Below are 22515 nucleotides of genomic sequence, written 5' to 3'. Positions count from 1 at the left end.
GTAAAATGGGAATGATATGGGCTTCTCAAATCAAGTGACTCTCAACACCACCAAGGGGCCCGGAGTGCATTAAAGCAGGCCTGGATGTGAAGTTAGGTATCTCAACTTACTACCTGTGGGACTCACGCTAGTTGCATTAGTCTCTGAGTCCCAGTTTTCTTAGGTGCAACGGGAAAGAGAACTAGATTTTTGCAGGATAGTTTAGGATAGTTTTGTTAGGATAGTTTATAAAATCATGTATATAAAGCACTTAACCTGGTGCAGTTTGAACACTCAAAAATAGTGGCTACTACTAATTTTTGTTAGTAATTAACAAAATTAACAATTTGTAATTATACAACTATATACAGGTTGAATCAGACCAAAAAAACATTATGAATTGATCACACTACCCTTTCCTGCTAAAATTGTGCCTGCATTTGCTCTATTTACATCTAAATAGCTTCAACCAACCCATTTCATATACCAACTGGGCAGTTCCTAGACATATATTGGTTCAAAAAGGACGAACTAATTTACAGTGTAGTAAGAACTGAGTGATTGGTCCTCAGCTCCCTAGATGACAGTGCCCTTGGACATTCTGGGAAGAATGGAAAAACAAGGGAGTTAGTTATGGAGGTCAACTACGGTCACTGTGCAGGGTGTTCTGTGCAAGTGTCAAGTCTTATCTTTATAATAACCCTGGGTACCATTACCAGTACCATTTTACAAATTAGGAAACTGAGTTCCAAGAAGTTCCTTTCTTTAGGTCACACATATAGAGGTGGAATAGTTGGAATTTCACCCCAGGTGTGTGAGCCTAAATGTAGTGGTCCATTTCCTCTACCCTGAATGGTTTATGTTGAAAAAGGAGCCATGCTTAGGGGTACATGAACCACTGGGGTTTGATCTGGCTCTGCCCAATAGATGGATGACAGTCTCTGCCAGCTAATTCCAAAAGTCAGCAGACTATAGCAAGCTCCCTTCTGTAGATTCCAGAGTTCACTGAGGGTACCTCAGGGGTCACTCACTGTTGGGGTGGGAGCTGCCAGCATGGCGGCCATGGAGCCCGACTTTGTCTTCAACCATGATCTATCCTATAGCCTTTACTGGACTTCAGAGTCAGCCTGCCTTACAAACCATGGGACCCATCTGCTTCTAAAAAGTTGGAAAGCTACCGTGTCTTATCCTAGCGTGGAAGCTGCAGTTTCACAAAGTACTTCATTCTGGTGCCCACAACAGTCCTGATAGGGAGATATCTATCAGCATTATAAATTTCCATTTTACAGATGAGGGAACTGCGGCTCCAAGAGAGTTAAGATGTAAATATTATCTCTTCTGTGTTGGCCTTTTATCTTCATAAAAGATGTCGTTTCATTCTCACCCTATGCCACATATACAGTCCATTTATCTCGTTTGTTCATTTGTTCAACAAGCATCTCTTGAAGTCCTCTGCAGATATAAGCAGGGAACGAAATAGACAAATCAGAAAATCAGTTCCTGTATTTATGGAGATTGCATTAGGATGGTTTCCCCCCATTTTACAGCTAAGGAGGCGGGAGCGGAGAGAGGTTAAGTCACTCGCTCAAGGTCAGGAAGTAATGGGTCCTGATCGGCCCTCACAATGCCAGACTGCAAGCTGAGAGCTCTTTGGACACCTTCCTGCTGCTTGCACTCCCTTCAGCATCACCCTCCTGCTTTTGGGGGTGGAAAGGTAATGGGAAAACCTGGAGCAGGATTCCTGTTCAAAAACAGTGTGGACTGCATGAGAGAAAAGCAAGAGAAGCAATCCAGCCACCCCTTTCCCACACTGAGCTCTATGTCTTTCTCTCTCTGTAAAAGTAGATTTTTAAAAAACCAAGGTTGCCCTAAATGGTGTGTGTGTGTGTGTTCGTACTCTGCAATGTGTACTTCTTTAAACTCACAAGCATTTTCTTATGCCATTGAATATTAATGTAAGTCATGGTACTTAATGGTGACCCATTTCCCTATTTTGTAATATGCAAAACTTTATCTAACCATTTCCCTGCCTTTAGACATTTAGGGAGTCAGATGAGCATGCCTCAGCGTTTTTGCGCTGCTGCTTAGGCTGCGTGTCATTGGCCGGAAGTTATTTATCCTATAAGAATTTCAAGTTCCTCGTCTGAAAATTGGGGAAAGTAATAGTATTTTCCTCTCAGGGCCGTGGTCAGTATTAGGTGAGGTGAGTCAGGAAGGTTATTTCGTATAGTGTCTGGCACATGGTGAGCATTCAATCAACATTAGCTTTATCAGCTATTGTTACCAGATAGTTTCAGTCTTCACCATGGTCAATAATTTTGCAAAAAGAATACTTGTTCATGTTAAAGGCAACGCTGATGCATTTCAAAGAGAAGTGCAGCCTTACGGATGCTGTTGTCAGGGACTTTTCAGAACAAGGTGAGAAAGGGGGTTTGAGGAGGAAAGAGACAGAGAGAGAGAGAGAAGTAAGGGAGAGAGGGAGCCAAAGCAAAAAAGAACTACAGGAGGGAGAGAGGAGGAGGAACAGATGCCGCGAGGCATGCAGGGGGCTTGGGCACTCTTGCCTCCAGTGAGGAATGCTTTTCATTCCTCGTCCTGCCACGTTGCTTGGCAGGGCAACCCCGTCACAAGGATTAAGACCTTTGTTCCATTTAACCATCAGGGACGAGCCAGTTCCTGCTTGACATTCTGGTGTCATTCCATGCCTTTTTAGCAACTGTGCTGAAAAGACCAGGCTCTGTAATTTTCATTAAGATTCATCAAGGGAGCGTTTGGAGATTATTAATAAAGATACTGCGTATAACACAGCCCACCGTCAGCTCTAGTGTCTCCTCAGCTATCAAGTCTTTCCAAAATAGAGCCAGGGCGCGTGAACAGGAGCCACCTGGAGCCCCTTTTCAATCTACGTAATGGAATTATTATCTAAGCCTATTTTAATTAATTAAATTTTATGAACAGACATCCATGGGATGCTATTAAATGCTTTATTAGAAATAAAGTTATATTCAATCACTTTTTTTGCCATTCATCTAGCTAATATCATGTTTCTAAAATCAAGTGTTTTTTTTTTTTTGATGGAATAAACTTACTAAGAGGCTTGATTAAGGCTTATGATCTTGTTACTGTCAGAAGTTTACTGACTTTTCTTCCCTCTCAATGTCAGTTCTGCTAACTTATTAAGGATGTATGTGAGACCTCCTAGGCTATACTTTGATCCTTTGGGTATCAATGGCAGATTTCAGGCATCAGAAACAATTGCAGAAATCTGGAGCTAGGAGGTAGGATGCCGTAATTGTTAAGACCAATGGCTTTGGCGTCAGATGGTTCTGGATTGGTGCCCTTATTCTGCCACCGACCAGCTGTGTGATTTCAGGCAATTACCCAAACTCCGTAAGCTCCAGTTTCCTCATTGGTAAAGTAGGAGCCTAATTCCAGAGCTTAGTCAGGATGTGCCCATATAGCTATACTGGTTGTTTATGGTTAACATCCATTCTGATTGGCTTCCCTGGCCTCTTCTGATTAGTCCATGCTTTAGCCATACTAGTTGTTCAATATTTTGCTCTCCACCCCTGCCTAACTCCCAGGATTGTTATAAGGACTAAATGAGCTAACGTATGTAAAACCCTTATCTCAGTTGATGGCATGTAGTAGGTGTTCATTAAACCCTAGTTATTGTTATTATTATTTTACTAGAATAGCTTTCTGTAACTTAACTGAGTCAAATTTTCCAGTGTCCAGTCTCAGCCCTAATGGCAAGATCCTATTAAAAAATGTTTCTAGGGTGATAACATGCATACTATCTACTTAAATTTTCAAAAGAACACTCTGAATTTGGGATCTTATGATTCCCATTTCACAGAAGAGGCCATGTAGGCTCTGAGAAGTTAAGTCACATTCATCCCCAGCCACATACCTAATAATGGGAAGAAGCAGGAACCAGGTTATGTCTGCTGACTGCAGGTCAAGGTCAGTACGTTCCCTTTAAGTCATCTCACGGTGCTATAGTCACTCTTTCAAGGAACCATTGCTGTGATCACATCCAGCAACAAACTCTATCTTTAATAAAGTGGAACCCTGTCCAAAATACTTAGAGTATTACTAATTGATAAGGTAAGTTTACTATAATGATAAACATTTGATTTAATTTAAACTTCTATGTCACATATGGTGTCTTGGGGTACTTGGGGTCTCAGCTTTGGAGGATTATAACCTTTTCCTATTTCACAGCTACTGCTCTATTTCAGGTCCTTAGTTCTCTTTACTGGACTGTTACAAAAATATCTCCCAGCCAGTTTCATTCCCCTTGGCCTCTGATTTCTCTCATCCAGAGTAAACTGGAGAGAGAGTTATCCATCTCCATGGTTACCCTCCTCAAGCCCAGATCAGAACATGACACTTCCCCACTTCAAGTGTCAGTGACTTCCCACTGCCTGAGGAATGAAGCCCCAGTATGTCTTCCAAGGTCACCAACTATCTGTGCACCAACTCCATTGACTGAGTTTAGAATTGTAGGCATCACCAAGGCCTGCTTCAAATCCTTGACACACACACCTATATATGCACAAACATACACACGCACACACAAGTATAGACACATAGGTGCTCACATACTGATGCATATCTACACATCTGCACGCAAGCACACGCACAAACACACATACACACCATACACATATACATATGTACACACATATACACACCACATATATATATGTGTGTGTATAGGGAAACAATCTTTGGATCTCGGTCAAAAGGACCAACGTGGAGGGACCTTCAAGATGGCGGAGGAATAAGACGTGGAGATCACCTTCCTCCCCACAGATACATCAGAAATACCTCTACACCTGGAACAACTCCTACAGAACACCTACTGAACACTGGCAGAAGACCTCAGACCTCCCAAAAGGCAAGAAACTCCCCACGTACCTGGGTAGGGCAAAAGAAAAAAAGAAAAAACAGAGGCAAAAGAAGAGGGACTGGAACTGCCCCTCTGGGAGGGAGCCGTGAAGGAGGAAAAGTTTCCACACACTAGGAAACCCCTTCATTGGTGGAGGGAGGGGTGGTGGCGGGGGGGAGCTTTCAGAGCCACGGAGGAGAGCACAGCAACAGGGGTGCGGAGGGCAAAGTGGGGAGATTCCCGCACAGAGGACAAAAACAAAAACCCTTGTTTTTGTCCTAGGGTTCTGTCTGTCCGTTTTTTTTTTGTTTTTTTTTTTTTTGCGTTAAGTGGGCCTCTCACCGGTGTGGCCTCTCCCGTTGCGGAGCACAGGCTCCAGACGCACAGGCTCAGCGGCCATGGCTCACGGGCCCAGCCGCTCCACGGCATGTGGGATCTTCCCGGACCGGGGCACAAACCCGTGTCCCCTGCATCGGCAGGCGGACTCTCAACCACTGCGCCCAGGGAAGCCCCTTAAAGCATTTTGATAATCAATGTTTATTTCTTCTGCAATGCCATCTCTGCAGCATATCTTCTGCTTAAGTTCAAGATGGGAACTCTTATGGAAAGTCTGTGGATGAACGGATAAAAAAGATATTCTCCCTTCCTTCCTTCCTTCCTTTCTTTCTCCCTCTCTTTTTCTCTACACACACACACACACACACACACACACACACACACACACACAGGAATATTATCCAGCCTTAAAAAAGAGGAAATCCTGCTATCGGCGGCAATATGGATGAATGTGGAGAACATTATGCTCAGTGCAATAAGCCAGGCAGAGAAAGCCAAATACTCTATGGCACCACTTATGTGTGGAATCTAGAAAAAAGTTGCACTGATAGAAACAGTAGAAAGGTGGTCATCAGGGGCTAGGACTGGGGCAGGGAAAAGGGGAACTGTTGGTCATGGGGTACAAACTTTCATTTTAAGATGAATAGGTTCTGAGGTTCTAATGTAAACATGGTGACTATAGTTAATAATACTTATCGTATACTTGAAATTTGCCAAGAGTAGGTCTTAAGCATTCTCATCAAGAAAAAGATAACTACGTGAGGTGATGGATGTGTTCATTAACTTGATTGTTATAATCATTTAAAAATGTGTAAGTAAGTATAGGGGCTTCCCTGGTGGCACAGTGGTTGAGAGTCCGCCTGCCGATGCAGGGGACACGGGTTCGTGCCTCAGTCCGGGAGGATCCTTGGTCTGGGAAGATCCCACATGCCGCGGAGCGGCTGGGCCCGTGAGCCATGGCCACTGAGCCTGTGCGTCCGGAGCCTGTGCTCCGCAACGGGAGAGGCCACAACAGTGAGAGGCCCACGTACCGCCAAAAAAAAAAAAAAAAAGTTTAAGTATATCAAATTACCACATTATGCACTTTAAATATATACAACTTTGTCAATTATATCTTAAAAATTTAGAGAAAGAAAGGAAAAAGAAAGGAAAGTTTTGCTGCTTGAACTTGATTTTGACATGGTTGGTAAATCACAGACTTTCAGAGGCTTCAGAAGAGGTCTAGTCCAACTTCCTCATTTCATAGACAAGCCTCCAAGTAATATCTCTAATGGGCACCTACAGACAAGGGAAGGACCCCTGAGTGACCTGTTCATCACTGTATTTCCAGGGCTTAACACAGTGTCTGACACATGGTAGAACTCAACAAATTATTTGTTGAACGACGATTTACTGACAGAATAGCGTTTGCACACCTCATCAGCCGTAGAGTTGGTACAAGGCATTGGGGCTTCTGGGTGTCGGTCCCACTGCCTCCCTTGAAACCAGTCAACATATCACAATTCATCTTAGTTTTCAGGGCAAGACTCTGAAGTGTCCAAATTAACAGCAAGAAGCCCCTGCAGCCTTTTCCATCTACCAAAGGCTGATCAAAAGGAAACTCTGGGTGGGAGTGGTGGGCTACTTTTCCACGGTCCCTACTGGGGGAAACATCTGCATCTCTGTGAAAGAGGGGGCAACAGCAGAGTGGACATTTCCAGCCTCTCTCCACCTGCCTACTTGGTCTTAGGGATGGTTATGGTTGGATTTTCATCCTCTACCTCATGGCAAAGCACCTCACTGCCTTGATCAGGCCCTGGTTGTGGGTAAGTTCCAGAGGTGGGACCCTGAGGGCCCACCCGTGGGGCATATCTGCCCACCCAGACTGTGATTTCAGGCTCAGTATGGAAATGACCAGTGTCACGTCAATAGAACGGGATCATATTTAGGAAAAGGGCTTCTGTGCCCTCTTCTTAACTAGGGGACTTCACAGCATTTCCCAATGTCCACAGAACTCTGCCTGAAACCTGAATAAAGTCAGGGATCTGTCAGCAAGTAGAAGGGTCAGGCACACTGTGTTGGCTGTGGCCGGGTTCTAGAAGGGGAGCGTCCAACTCCTTCGATTCCTCTTGCCTGTTCCTGGATTGCTCTTGGGAACCAGCAGGCAAGCTGAGCCTACAGTGGAGGGTGTGTGTTTGGGGGGTGTGGAGCAGGGGTTGTTGTCCTGGCTGAACCTGAATCCAGACCGACATTCCCGAGCACCACACGGATGCCTGACAGACCACACAACCCAGGTGTGAGTGCACGAGGAGAGTCTTCTGGTCTGTCTCCAACAATGCTCTTCTTCCCTTATAAGATGAAGACATAATCCACGTAGATTTCTGCCCATGTGTCCACTCTTTACTCCCTTTGCTGTGGCCGTGGGAAGATGTGATGCTTGGAGGATCTGCAAACATTCTGGAACCTTGAGGGGAGCTTTGGCAATATTGAGCTTCTGTCCCAAAGCCATGAACAGCCTAGCTCCAAAGTCCTTGGCCGCAATAGCTCATCCCCCTTTGATTCGGCCTCTATTTGTCAGCTACACTCACCGAAGCCAAAAGCACTTGCCGCACACCCGTGAAGACGGCCAGGTTGCCCTTCAGTGATTCCTGTTGGCCTTAGGATAAAATGCACCCCTTAGCACGGCTTAGAAGGCCCTGCAGGTTCTGCATGCTCCCAGGGTGCCGTCTACCTGTCACCACCATTTCCACCCCAGGCTCCACCAGCTGCCACTACAGCACAGCCCGAATCCTGCACATGGCCACCTATCTTCCAAGCGCTCCACTCCACCTCCAGGATCTAATGTCTTACTTTTCAGGTAACAGCTTAGACATGTGTACTCTGGAAAGTCTTCTCCAGCACCCCAGATTGCACTAACTGTTACTTCTCTATCGCCCCCGAGCACCCTGGTTTGATTCGTCTCAGAGCGTATTGTACCGTATTGGAATCGTCTATGCAGTTATCTTTCCCACCGCACTGTAATCTCCCTGAGGGCAAGTACTATGCTCACCATGTTCACTGCTGTATCCCCACAAGGACATTCGTCATACAAATGTGTTGCCCAAAGGGTTGAAAGGGAGGTGTAACTAGAACATAATGAAGCTAGCGGTTCCTATGGGAGAACTAATGGGTATACAGTCTTCATGAAGTAAGTCAAAGAGCTCCACCTTTCAACGTACACGTAATCGACCGCAAAGGATAGATGGGGTGGTTTTGGTCTTTCCCATCAAGCACATCAAAGGCTCGGGTATTAGGGAGAAGGTCCCAAATTACCTGATGGTTTTGATCATGCTGAGGCCCATTTCAACGCAGCAGTGGGCGTGGTCCTGGCGGGGCTCAGGAAGTCCCGAAACGCAGTAGTAGCAGTCTCCCAGGATTTTAATGCGAAGGCAGTGATGCTCCTGGAAGGAACAAGGGGGGAGAGGGAAGGACTGAGTCAACAGATGGGTAAGTGCTTCCGAAAGCCTTGGGAAAGAGGGGAGCCGGGTCAGCAGCCCTGCACCTTGGGATCAGGGGCTTCTACCTTTGAAATGCGCCGCTATTTTCTTCCCAGGAAATTGGAGGGGGGAGTTGAAGGGCTCAGTGGTGGAACGGAGTCATGGAAAAACACTGGATTTTGAGTTTGACAGATACAGGGCCATATCCCAGCTCTGCCCTGTGGTAGCTTTCTGATCTTAATCCCCCGCGGAATACTGAACACTCAAGTCCTCCTCCCACTGATGTATCTCTTCTCGGGACATGTCTCTGGATTAACAGTTTATATCAGTTGCTAGCTCAACAATAAGCACTTAAAAAATAAATCACTTAGGGATGCCAACTGTTCCAACTCTACATAAAGTCCTTTCCCAACGACGGTACTGGCACCTTAAGAAGAGGGGCTGACTGTGTCTTGTACATACTTGTATTCATTTACTGATTCACATGCTTGCTCACTGATAAACATCAGGTGTGCATCTATCATAAAGCAAGCATTGTCCCTGACACAAAGATGATTAAAACAACCCCTATTATATATTAAACAGAATGCACCCTCGCAAGAACCTGGAGGTAGGTACAATTTTTATCCTGATCACTTCACCAGTGAGAGGCAGGACACACCTGTTTGTTTGGTGGATTCACAATCTTGAAGACATGATCCTTACAAAGTTTCAAAGAGCAACAAGTACCTAGGAAATGGTGCATACTTTCATATTGGAAGGGAATAGGCTGGATTTTGCAGGTTACAGAGCAAAGAGAACTTGGGGCGGTAGAGCATAGGGGCTAAAAGCACTGGCTGAGGAGTCCCATTGCAGATCAAATCCTAGACCCCCCACCCCATCCTCACTGTGTGTTTTTAGGTAAATTACTTAACCTCTGAGCCTCCATTGCCTCATCTATAAAATGGGGATAAGAACAGGACCTCATTGTGTGATTGTAAAGATGTAGGAAGATGAGGCATGTGAAGGCTTAGTATAGGGTCCAGCAGATGGGGCGCTAAATTAACGTCACCCATCTCTGTGATGATGACTTGGACTCCTGTCCTCGTTCTTTCACATTTCTATCTGTGACACAGGCAGATTCTCTCCAGGTCTCCTTGGGTAGATGGTTGGGACGGAACGACTCTGAGATGTCTTCTAGATTTGAAGCCCTAGGTGCCTGTGGGTCTATGGCTTTGTGGGTTAGGGGCTGTCCTTGGGAAACCACAGTCCAAGGGCATGAGGAGGGGAGTTGCAGACAGAAAGGGGCCTACTTGAGATGCCAGCAGCACAGTGGATGCCCTGGTACTGCCAAGTTACGAAGCAGCATGCTGGTTTCCTAATCTGATCAGGCGTTGGGACATCATGTTTGGGTAACAAGTGAAATCACTTTCCCAATAAAAAACAAATATCAGACAGGGAAAAGAGAATCAGAACTGGCTCTGGTGTTTCCCTGTCTGGATCAGATCTCCAGGGCCTTGCCAACCTTCCCAAATGGGCACAGATGCGATCTTCAGAACGCTGATAGCAGGCACAGCTATCCCGCGGTTATTTTTAGGAGTGTGTGGTTCCTATCTATTGGCTGCTTCAATGCAACTAATTTTGTAAGAGAGCAAAAAGGGAAGCTCAAGACCTTCACTTGTTTCTTCTAAGACGCTCTAGACTGTTATGGCCAGAATGGAACTAGGGAGACCTGACCCACAGGTCCTGGCAGTTTCCAGATTTGTGGAGTCCACGGGACAAGCTTCAAAAACCCAGAAGGTCCAAGGCGCTTCTCTAGAGTTCAGTTTTGTGCTTTGCCAAGGAAGTATGAAAAGTCCATCAACATACAAAAATAACAACCAAACTACCACCTATCCCCATCACTTTATAAAAGAAAGGGCGTTTTTAACACCAAAAAAGTAAAAAGACATATTCTTGGACTAAAGGAAAGTTCCTGGCACTAAATGAAATGAATGATAAAAACTCAATACATTGAAGTGTGTGTGTGTGTGTGTGTGTGTGTGTGTGTGTGTGTGTATATATATATATAAATACACACACACAATTGCTGTACATATTTGTACTACCTATACTGCTGTATATATATATGTTGTGTATATCCTACAGCGATGTAGCGAGTTTTTATATGCATATACATATATGTATCTCGCGTGTGGCCACAAGTTAAAACTTCCTAACATTTGTTTGCAAAGGAGCAAATCCCTTATTCTGATTCTGCAGCGGAGAACACTGAGGCTGGGAGGGAGGGGTTGGTGACTTCAATCAGCCACACTTTGCCTTCAGATGGTCTCTGGGGCAGAGCGTGTTGTGACTCGGGCTGTTGGTAGCCTGGTCAGCACAGAGATCTGCCTCCCTGTTGACAATGGGGAGGGGGGAGGGAAAGGGTAGAGCAGGAAATACTTTGGTCTAAGAATCAGACCTCCGCGTTCTAGTCAAATTTACCAGCTGTTTGACCTTCGATAAGTCACTGAAGCCACTGATAAGTGGGTTTCAATTCCCTATATGTGACGCATGTGAAAATGGTCCCCTTGCCCTTAATACATAACTAAGTAAGCATGGTCATCAACTAGCAATGCCAGTGACAGCTAACCTGAAAAGAGTCTTCTCCACATTTAATGCTGTGCCTTATCTTTTCTCCTTTGAGTCTCACAATAACCCTGAACATGGCAGACCATGTTTTTAGATATGAAAATTTCAGTGTAAGACAGATGGAAAACTTCCTGGGCCACAGAGCAGCTGGCTAAAAAGTAATGGATATGGATTATATATGATATTCAGAAGCTCCAAATCAGTGATTTTTCCATGCAAACAGAGGTGAAAACATTTTGGAAAACTTTAGGGAAAGGCAGGTGTATTTATTGAGCACATACTATGTGCCGGGCTATGTGTTAAAGGCATTATATTGATCTTGTTTAGTCTTTATGACCACATTCTGAGTCATGTGCCACTTCATAGATGGCTTAAGGAAGTGAAGGTCACACAGCAAGTGAGAGACAGAAGTGGAATTCACAGCATGTCTGTTTGACTTTGGGACTCCATGCTCTTTCCTTACAAAACTGCAGAAATTATGGCAGAGTCCAGAATGGTAGATCTCCTGACAAAAATGTGTTTTGGAAGGAGATCTGTAAAATAGTTCATTACCCTTTGGAAAGTGAAGATGTTTGTAACCCAGGGTTCATTTTTCTTCTAAACAAAAGGTGAAGCTGGCAGCCTCCTTGAAAAACTGTGGGCCCCATATAAATGGTATGTATATATGCATATGTGTATATATACCAATCATGTATGTATATATAAATATAAATATGAAAGGCCTGTCTTCTCGTCTGTCAAGTTCTGTCAATTTGCAGATACATTTTTCTGATCAATTCCCGTGAGCTGTGAGACGATTTGACAGTAATATCCAAGCAACTTCTTTTTACCAGAAACTGCTTTGAAAAACTCACATTAAAAAAGCCAGGTTGCTTTGAAAAAAGATACTGAAAAAGAAAAATAAAGTAGGGTGAGGGTCTTGTAAATTTTATCGAGTAAGTCTTAATATAATCCTTTTCCTCCCATCTTGATGGCTTTGATATGATTAAAAATCTTGGAAAAAAATCCAGAGAAGTTATGAAACCATGTATGCACATAACACCGAGGAGATATAGGCACCAAATTATCAAAGATGGTTATATCTTTGAGGAGGGGTAAGATTACAGGGATACATACTTTCTCTATTGTCTCTAGCTTTGATGTTTGAATTTTACATAATGGACAAGTATTGCTTTAGTAATCAGGAAAAAAAATGAAAAGAAAAAAGACTCTCAGAACAAAAACATTAGTGCTATGAATGCACTTTAAAAAGTTATATTAGAAATCATGACAATTTTTATAGTACTGTATCTAATTGTAATTATACAAATTAACACATGAATATATTGTCCTAGTAAAAATGAAACTGTAGATAAGTCTCCTTTAGTAGCCTCTCCCCCTCAGACACACCACACCCTGGAAACCTGGTCTCCTTTCCCCTCTTTAGAGGCTGTTATGCATTAATATATACATTTCTATGTTTATATATATGCACCATTTTTTATGCTCTTTAGCCATAAATGGATCATACTATGTTTATAGATCTGAGACATGCTTTATCATGCAACAACATGTCTTGAAATTCTTTCTATGTCGGTACAGAAATAGCTATCTCATTCTTTAAAATCTATTGGTTAGTTTTCCATAGTGTTGGAATTGTTCCTTGTAACAATAATTTAGGTTGCTTCCCGTTTTGTCAGCAATCTGAAACAAGGCTTAAGATGTAATGATGTTGATTTTAAAGCCACGATAATAGCATACATATTTTTCATTCCTAATTTGTTAGGGAGAGGAGTAGATAGGGACTACTTTATTTACTTATTTTTTTTATAAATTTATTTATTTTATTTATTTTGGGGTCTTCATTGCTGTGTGCGGGCTTTATCTAGTTGCTGTGAGCGGGGGTTCCTCTTCGTTGCGGTGCACGGGCTTCTCATTGCAGTGGCTTCTCTTGTTGCGGAGCACGGGCTCTAGACATGCAGGCTTCAGTAGTTGTGGCTCGCGGGCTCAGTAGTTGTGGCTCGTGGGCTTAGTTGCTCCACGGCATGTGGGATCTTCCCGGACCAGGGATTGAACGCGTGCCCCCTGCATTGGCAGGCGGATTCTTAACCACTGCCCCACCAGGGAAGTCCAGGACTACTTTATTTTTTTAAAACAAGATCAAAAGTTACTAGAGTTTGCCAAGGGCACTAGAAAGGGTCAAAAACACTCTGCTTTGAGCAGCCACAAGGACACTGAGGAATTCAACCACACTGAGAGGATCTTTAACAGAAGGCTTTGAAGTTTTTGCCTGCATCACAATAATGCAGTGGATAAACGGGAAGGTGCAATGGATCATATTTACATGGGAAGTGGGTTCTGTCAGATGTGCGACATAATGAAAATCTAAAGCAAATAATTATGGCAAGGCAGAGAGAGATCATCATAAAGCCACAGAATTCTGACGCTAAAAGATATCACAAAAGGCAAGTCCAATCCCCTTTTACACAGAAGCAAAGTCTGTGACCCACTTGGTGAAGTGATTTGCCTAAGGCTGGGGGCAAAAACATTTAAAGTAGGTTTTCTCATTCCAAGGTGAGTAGAATTGTTTTCACTGGCAGAGTTTCTCAAGCTTTTCCATAGAAGCCCCTAGAGTAGAACAGACTGATGCAGCTAGGGTGGGTAGGGATGGGGTAGGGGGTAGAGTGGGAGTGACGGAGTACTTACGGGTGCTGAGTACTTCTTTTGAGCCAGTCTCTGTGTATTGTTTCATTTATCCTTCATTATAATTCTGATAGGAAAACTGAGACTCAGAGAGGGGATCTGTACAGTTAATTGAAGTCCAGCCCATAGCTGAAGTTCTAGAAATCTAAATCTGCAAGTGGGCTGGCATGGACGGCAATACATCTCTGACATCGAGCTCCATCCCCTGAAGTGCCTGGGGCACTGCTCAGTGGTCAGGAGTGAGCACCTGGTCTCAGACGGTCTGAATCACAGATGCACCACCTACCAGGGGTTCTGGGCAGATTATTTTACTTCTTTGAGTTTCAGTCACTTGTTCTGTAAAATGGGAACAATAAAGAACCTCTCTTGTGGGTTTGTTTTAAGAACTGAATTAGGCAATCCAGGGCAAATAACGCAGTCTAGTGCATAATGAACACCAGGCAGTTTACGAATGTTAAATATGATCAAAATTAATAATAATTTTACTCCCTCACTGGTATGTGTTTAATTTGATTTTTTTCTTTAAATCTTTCAGTAAGACTCATTGTCCAGAAGATGGACTATAGCTTCTTGCGCCCACTGGGGCTCGATGAGCTGTGCACCCCCATCTCACTCCCTCTTCTCCCACCACGTACACTGTAACCAGGGCAAAGAGCCCGGGCTACAGGACCAAGTCCACGTTCCTTAAAAGGTCGCATGGTGCCCTCCAGACCTGCTTCCCTTTCCTCTTCAAGCTCACTTCTCACTGCAGTCTCCCATGCCCTTTGTGCTCCAGCAATCTTGAGCTCCTTATAGCTCCCCAAATAAGCAGCCACATTTTCACACTTTCCTGCCTTTGCATCATGGCTCAGCCTGGAAGGCTCTTCATTGTCTAATCTGATGCCGGGAAAGGTCCCGCTCTCCCTCACACCCAGCTGCGTATAGCCTCTTCTCTTCATGGTGCTACGTTACCGCCCTCCTCACCCCAAGCACCGACTGTTCCTTCTTCCGTCCACCAGGACTTCTGTGCCTATTGCTTGCACCACACTGTCCTGCGAATTTTACGGACTTGTCTTTCTCCCTTAGCAGACGCTGAGGGCAGGGACTGGTTTTGTCTCGCCAGAGCGCTGCACGGTTCCTGGCACCTAGTAGGTACACAATAAGTGTTGGCTGAACAACTTGGATTACATTTTACATGACGACCCTTTCTCTGAGTCGATGGGGATTACTGTGACACCAGAAACGGACCTTGATCACGTCTCTCAGTCTTCTTTGGAGGGTCATTTTTGTTCATCTTAGTATCTCTGAGCAGAAATATTCAGAACCAGGAAGTAACGTAGAATAACTATGTGTAACTGGCACCAACCGCCCTTGAGGCAACAATAAAAAGAAATGGTGCATATTCTTCCCCACCTTCAAATTACTAGCCCTTCAGGTTAATCCAACCCTTCCAACAGGAGGAGACCTCAGTTTCCACCTCTTCTTCTGCTCACGTCAGTCTCCTACTCAACAGCTGTCCAGTAGCTACAGATTACAATGCAGGGTCCTTGGCAGGTCCTTGCTTATTTTTCTAGCCTCACCTCTACCACTCCCTACCTTGAATTCTCCTTTCAGCAGTGCTAAATCTCTTCTGGTTCTCTACACATATAGCATCTTAATTTTTGTTTTCCCCTCTGCATACAAGGACCTTCCCTGCCTTCTTCACCTCAATTTTACACCTAATTGGTATATAATTTTTTTTTTTTTTTTTTTTTTTTGCGGTACGCAGGCTTCTCGCTGTTGTGGCCTCTCCCGTTCGGAGCACAGGCTCCAGACGCACAGGCTCAGCAGCCATGGCTCACGGGCCCAGCCGCTCCGCGGCATGTGGGATCTTCCTGGACTGGGGCACGAACCCGTGTCCCCTGCATCGGCAGGCGGACGCTCAACCACTGTGCCACCAGGGAAGCCCCGGTATATAATTTTTATACAATAAAATTTACCTTTTTGGTAAATGTGTACAGTCACACTCACATATAGAGCAACCAGATCACTCCCCAAATCACCTCACCCTATGCTTCTGTGCAATCAGTCCACTCCCTCCACCCCTCATCCCTCCTGACAATGACTTATCTCTTTCCTGTCCCTATAATTTTTGTCTTTTCTAGAATGTCTTACAAATGGAATCATAAAGTGTCTAGCCTTTTGTGTCCGGCTTCTTTCACTTGTCATATTGCAGTTGAGATTCACTGATGTTGATACAGGTATTGGTGATTTATTCCTTTTTATTGATGAACGGTATTCTATTTGTTTTCTCCTTTTTAAGACCCAGTCTAAGAATCACTTTCTCCCGGAAGTCTTCTCTGATCCAAGGGTTATATGTTGTTTCTGTGTTCCCATAGCACTCTAGACTTCCCTTCATCATGGCATATAGCACATTGTACATTGATGACTTTTTTAGGTATCCATGACTAGACTTAGCTCTAAGGGGGAAAGTGTGTTTTAGTTATTCCCATGTTACCAACACAACACCTACTAGGTGCTCAGATGCAAGTGTGAATGGATCTCTGTTGGAGTGAGGCAGCCTTAAAATAGGACATTTTGATAACCTAACAATGAACTCCCACTGATGCGGTCTCATTAAACTCTCAGGACAGCCTGTGAAATGGACACTAGTATACACCCTTTACAAAGTAGGAAGTCAAGGCATGCCAATTTGAACCCCAAACCCACTCTAAAATATAGCATGACAGTGACATTCCTCTGTAATGTGAGTGGCTTGAGGACTAGGAATCTGGGTTTTGGTGGCAAACGTTCATTCCCTTTAACCTCTTCTCTATTTTAGCTCTGGCCCAGCCAGCAGAAAAAGAAAGGTAGGTCTGGTCGGCTAAAAACAAAGCTCTTAGGTCAAACAAAATGGTGGCGGGATGGGCCAGTAGCTCACTGGTCCTTGAGAAGAGACTCATTCATTCCAGATGGCCGCGGTTGGCTGGGAAACTTCAGGCAGTCATTCCTGCATGAAGCAACCCTGAGGCTGCAGCTGGATGGTGCCCGGCCACAGGCAGGGGGAAATGGAAAGCAGATTAAAAAGGACTTTGGTTTAATTGTCACTCAACCAGCTGTCTCTCAGCTAGGAAAATCTGACAAACCTCCCGTCCGAGACCTGTGAATAACTAACATCGGTCCCCAGCAGGCGCGAGGGTCAGGAATCCATGTCTGGGGTCAGGATGCGGAATGGTAATGACATTGGTGATGAAGGCTGAGTCCCTCTCTTCCCTCGTTCCGCATGCAGTCCCTCACTCCTGCAAAGACTAGGGGGCAATTAAATTCAACTCACGTGGGCCAGTCGATCAAATCTAGCAAAGAGCTCGTTGAGCATCCTGACCAGCTCCTGGGCGGACAAGGTCGTGGAGAGGTTGGTAAATCCTTTGACATCTGCAAAAAGAATACTGGACAACAGGGAAGGGATCGGGTGGGGAGAAAAGCACATTAATATTTTAATCTATCCTGGGACACACATCACGATTCAAACAAACCAAGTGTGGTCTGAGATTTTAGCTCTCCTTGCCACGGAGGTCTCAAGGAATGCCTCAGTGTTTAACAAACATCTCAGCAGAGAGTCCACCCAGGGGTTCAGGAAGGACAAGATAGGCAACGGAAAGCCCTTCTTCCTCTGCAGGGCTGTGGAGTGTGGGCAACGCAAACAACACAAAAGGGAATTTTTCACTAGGAATAGATCAATTTATTGTGGAAAGCAAAATGAAGCACTATGAATTATCTCTACATTTTCACAATGAACCGCAAAGCAGACTGCATGAGCACAGAGCAAAATGGACACGGGGACAGAAGAAGGCGAAACCTCGTTATCTTCAGCCCAATGACACACGTATACTCTACCCAAAACGGCAGGCAAACAGAGTTAGGCATTTTCCAAAAATTGTGGAAATAGGTAGCAAGCCTGGGAGACCTTAGGCAGAATAATTAATTAACTGAAACGCACATTTACTAAGTTAGGTGAGGTCTGATACTATGCATATGGCTAGGTGGAAGGGAAGGGGCAGTCCTTGAAAGCCTTATAAACGCAAGGCACTGAATGAACACTGTCTTGTTAATCCATCCAGTTACCCTGTGGGGAAGGGACTGTTCATTCCATTGTGAAGATGAGGAAAGTGAGCCTCAGAGAGGAGGGAAACTTGCTCAACATTTACTAGTAGCCCGGGGCAGAGTCGGGATCGTGCACGTGGCTGAACTGCACGGTGGGGCACTGCTTCACCCACCTTAACACACCATCTCAGGGACTGACGCAATCACAGGGACACCTCTGAGAGGGAGGATGGAACACCAAAAAGTGTATTCGTATTTTCTTGATTCTCGTGTTTGATCATCTCTGAAACTGACGGCATTCTGCAGTGTGTCAAACTTTTTGATTATTTTTCTTAGTGTTACATAAAATAATGGTGTCCTACCATTGGTGTGACTAGTTTTAATGAACTAGGTGAATCAGCAGGAAGGCACTGTGGAATGTGCATTGACTTACTTTGGTCACCCCTGGTATTCAGTGGTTCTTAAAGTTGTCTCCATTTTAATGGATTCTCGTTCCTAAAAAACGTACAAGTATTCAAAATTTTGCACTTCATTTCAAGGGATCTGTACCTTCCCAGAAGCCCATTCAGATTCTCATTAAGAATTTTTAGACCTCAGTTTAAAAACTATTGCTTTAATTAATTAGATAATGCCTTAATTATTTTAGCAAATATTTATGTATCTACTATGTGACCAGCTACGCACTGTGCTAGGAAGTTGTATTAAATGATAAAGAAGCCTCAGTGCATGTCCTCAGATGCTCAGAGTATGGGGAATGGAGTTGGGCTGACAAAGAGAAAGACAGAAACAACATAGGCAATGACTACTGTGATAAAAAGACACACATTGGGGATGACCAGCCATTGGGGGATCAGGAGTTTTCTAGTGAAGCAAAGTCCAGGCTGAGTCTTGAAGGACCTCGGGGACTTGATGGGTAAAGTGAGTAAATGAATGGCTGCTCTTAGCGAGAGATCAGCACATACTAGGGTCTGGTGGAAGAACAAGCAAATGGACCAGGGTTCTGCAAGCATTCAAGGACAGCTAGTCAAAGGGTAGTATTGAGCAAGGAGGGTGGGAAGAGAAGAGGGAAGAGGGAGAGAAAAAAAAGAGAGAAAGAAGGAGGGAGGAAGGAAAAGAGAGAGAGAGAGATGAGGTCAGAGAAGTGAGCAGAGGAACAATATGGAAGGGCTTGATTAGCCAGGTTGATGAATACAGACTTTTCCCTAAACATGATGGAAAGCTAGTGAAGGGTTTTAAGCGTGGGAGTGATACCTTTAGATTTTTAATGTATAAGGCTTCCTCTGGCAGGGTCAGTACACTGTCACTGTCCTCTACAGCTTTCTGGTGGCATAGTAGCTGGTCACATGCATAGGATTTGAGTCTAGACAGACTGGGGTTCAAACCCCAGGTCCCCACTTATGAATACTATGAACTTCTCCAATACTTTATTTTATCTACTGAAGATGATTGTAGTACCTACCTCACTAGTGGGTAGCAAGTGTTTAGCACGGTGCCTGGCAGAGTAAGTGCTCCGTAAATGCATTAGCTCTCTCCATCGTTATTGTACAAAAGTGCACTATGATTGAATGGTTGGGAAGAGAGAAAGAGGTAACAGAGAAGGAAGAGAGTCTGACCATTAACTGGATTATTTGTTACTTGTGGCTAAAACAATTCCTGTTGACAGAAACCTGAAACAATAGTAGCAGCAATACTTACAGAGTGTTAACTGTGGACTTGATATGCTCTAAGAGTTCTACATGTATGAACTCGTTCATTCCTCATAACAACCTATGAGGTAGGACCTAGGATGATCATTTCCATTTACAGATAAGGAATCTTCAGAATTGAGTCTTCCTTCCTCAGAGTGTGGTTATGGCCACTGCTGGCATCTCTTGGGAGCTGGTTAGACATGCAGATCTCAGGCCCTGCCCCAGACCCACTGGATCAGAATCTAACAAGAATTTAACAAGAGCCCTAGGTGACTTGTGTGCACCTTAAAGATGGAGAAGCCCTGGTTTAAGTCATAGTTATGCAATAAGAGTTTGTTGAGCAAAATACAAGAAGCAGAAACCAGGGCCCTGGTTCTCTCTTGTTCATTCTGCTCCCCCCAGGTGCTGGGCTCACGGTCAGTTCTTTTGACTCTAGGTATAAACTTGTAATCTTCCAGATGACTATACCGAAGAGGCCATATTAATTGTCAGATCTAATTTGCTTATATAAGTTGTTTATTTGGCTAAAAATAAGCTATGTTACCTATTAGTCACTCTGAAAACAGAGTCCTCAAGGAGACTTCACTAGACTCATTAGGAACACGAGCCCTGTGTAGACTTTTATTCCTAACTTGTGTTCTTGGGCAGGTTATTTAACCACTCTGAGCTTCCATTTTCTTTATAACAAAGCAGAGATCATTAAAGCTACTCTGCAGGATTACTGAAAGGAGATCACTTGTAAATCACGGCATAGTCCTCAATAAGTGGATGTATGTAACTCCTTGTGGAAATTTTTGGGAATCGGAGAGTGTTTAATAGATGGCCACACAAACAGACCTCCAAAGCCAAGTTCTCTAGCTCCACTCAACTGCATTTTGCTTGTATGTGAAATGGTAGTCTGCAAGGCCAATGTTAAAACCAAGCAGGACCCTGTGGGGCTCCTGGGCACAAAAGCCTTTCTGTGTCCCCCATTTCTTGATTACAGGAAATAGGCTTCACTCAGCCTCCATGACCTTCCCTGAGTTCCAACTAGCAGGTTCAAACTGCTGCTAATCAGGGAAGGGAGGGGATGCAGGGACAAGGGAGGAACAGTCCAGAAACAATAGTGCAGTCTTGGGGCTGGGTCCTGGTTCCCCCTCAAGGGATACACATAACGACATCTTTGAGCTTTTTGCAGACACTGAAACCTCCACCAGGTGGGAGAAGTTAACTGTCTGCTGCCCACAAGCAGGCAGACCCCAGACTGGGTGGAACCGGAAGGTTGATGATGCCGACTCCCACTTACCTCCCCACCAACCAATCAGAAGAGTGTCCACGAGCTGATCACGCCCTCTTTGAACCATTACCATAAAACTCCTCACTACCCCCGCCAGGTTGGTCAGAACACACAGTTTTGAGGGCAGGAGCCCGCTGTGGCCCCCTTTGCCTGGCAAAGCAATAAAGCTAGTCTTTTCTACTTCACCCAAAACTCTGTCTCCGAGATTTAATTTGGGGTCAGGGTACAGAGGCCGGATTGGGCTTCAATGTGATGACTGTACATGTTGACAGGCCTGGCTGGGAAGAAACAGTCATTCAAGAAAGCGAGTAGACTGAGTTATGCCAGCAAATGTGTGCAAATGTACATGGCATGGGGTTTGGGGGCAAAAGGAACGGGGGCAGGGAGCTCTGGTAGAGAAGCTAACTGTCCACCAAATCCATGCCTGCCTCTCACTAGCCCACTAGCAGGGGCTCTGTGCCCCTCTTGTATCGAGGTGGAGCCATGGAATCAGGTCCCATCAATGGAATCTGAGCAGAGTGATAGATGCCATTTCTGGGCTGAGGTGGTAAAGAAGCAGGTGTGCCTTTTCTACCCTTTTCTCTCCAAGAGCTGAATGCCGACAACTTTGAAGCCCAAGGGGATGATACAGCTGTGAAATGCAGGGGACTTTATCCCTGAATCACCCACTGGCAGGGAATATAAGCCAGGGGGAGTTGTGTGGATGAATTACATTGAGTTTACATCATTGAAACTGAGAGGTTATTTGTTAGAGCATTCCCCTAACTAGCGCAAGAAATGCCTTAACTACATGGGGAATAAGGAAAGAGAAGCGGAATTGGGCAGATGGGATTGGAAGCCCAAATGGCTTCTCATAAAAAGCCGAGGGGCCATGTGGAGCTCCAGAATGAATCTGCTGAAGGCTCGTATGTTTGTAGCTGAAATCGACTTGACAGTCCAAATGTTTTGTCCATTTCAAGCAGCTTGGGTTTTGGATTAGGAAACGGAGATCCGGAAAGATGAAATGACGCAACCGAAGTCTCACAGGGGACTCATGCAAAGCGTTCTGGGATGAAAACCCTGATCCACTCGCCCCAGTCCACCCTCGGCCACTCATGTCGCCAGGCGCGGCGCCTCTTACTGCACCTTACCCGGACAGGATGCAACGAGCTGTATGAAACATGACTGAGTTAGACATTTATAGCAGACTGTTTTCAGGGAAAGGTCACAAAACCATACCAACAAAAAAGCAACAGAGAAAAAAGAATGAACCAGGTGGGTTTCCTCAAAGACAGTGACAGGATGGGAAATGATTTCAAAAATGCTCCCTTTCCTGCAGTGGGTGTGCTCTGGGGGCTAGGGAACAGGGTGTCGCAGCCGGCCCGACTCTGCTCTCAGACACGGGCTAAGGCCCATCCTCTTCTGCATTTTTCATCTCTGGTCCTATTTTAGCACCCAGCAGCCTTGCAATGGGCAGGAGGGGCTCCACCGCCCCGAGTTGAGTGCATCTTCCCAGGACCAGCCGGGGCTGTGGGCATCTCGCCACCACTGCCT

At 44.8% G+C, this 22515-nt stretch overlaps 1 protein-coding gene across 3 annotated transcripts in view; it reads right to left on the bottom strand.

Annotated features, from left to right (window-relative positions):
• ADCY8 (adenylate cyclase 8) overlaps positions 1–22515 on the bottom strand; it is a 218726-nt gene that overhangs the window by 117764 nt on the left and 78447 nt on the right. For all 3 annotated transcript variants that reach the window (XM_067711242.1, XM_067711243.1, XM_067711245.1), the window contains exons 4-5: positions 17252–17363; positions 8504–8631 (exon numbers count right to left, since the gene is read on the bottom strand). In XM_067711242.1, coding sequence (XP_067567343.1) covers positions 8504–8631; positions 17252–17363 — 240 coding nt within the window. The remainder of the gene's footprint in view (positions 1–8503; positions 8632–17251; positions 17364–22515) is intronic.

The sequence above is a fragment of the Pseudorca crassidens genome, chromosome 17 (genome assembly GCF_039906515.1).
Source record: "Pseudorca crassidens isolate mPseCra1 chromosome 17, mPseCra1.hap1, whole genome shotgun sequence".
Classification (NCBI taxonomy): Eukaryota; Metazoa; Chordata; class Mammalia; order Artiodactyla; family Delphinidae; genus Pseudorca; species Pseudorca crassidens.
Note: the sequence above shows the minus strand (reverse complement) of the source record. Positions and strands in the feature narration are given on the sequence as shown.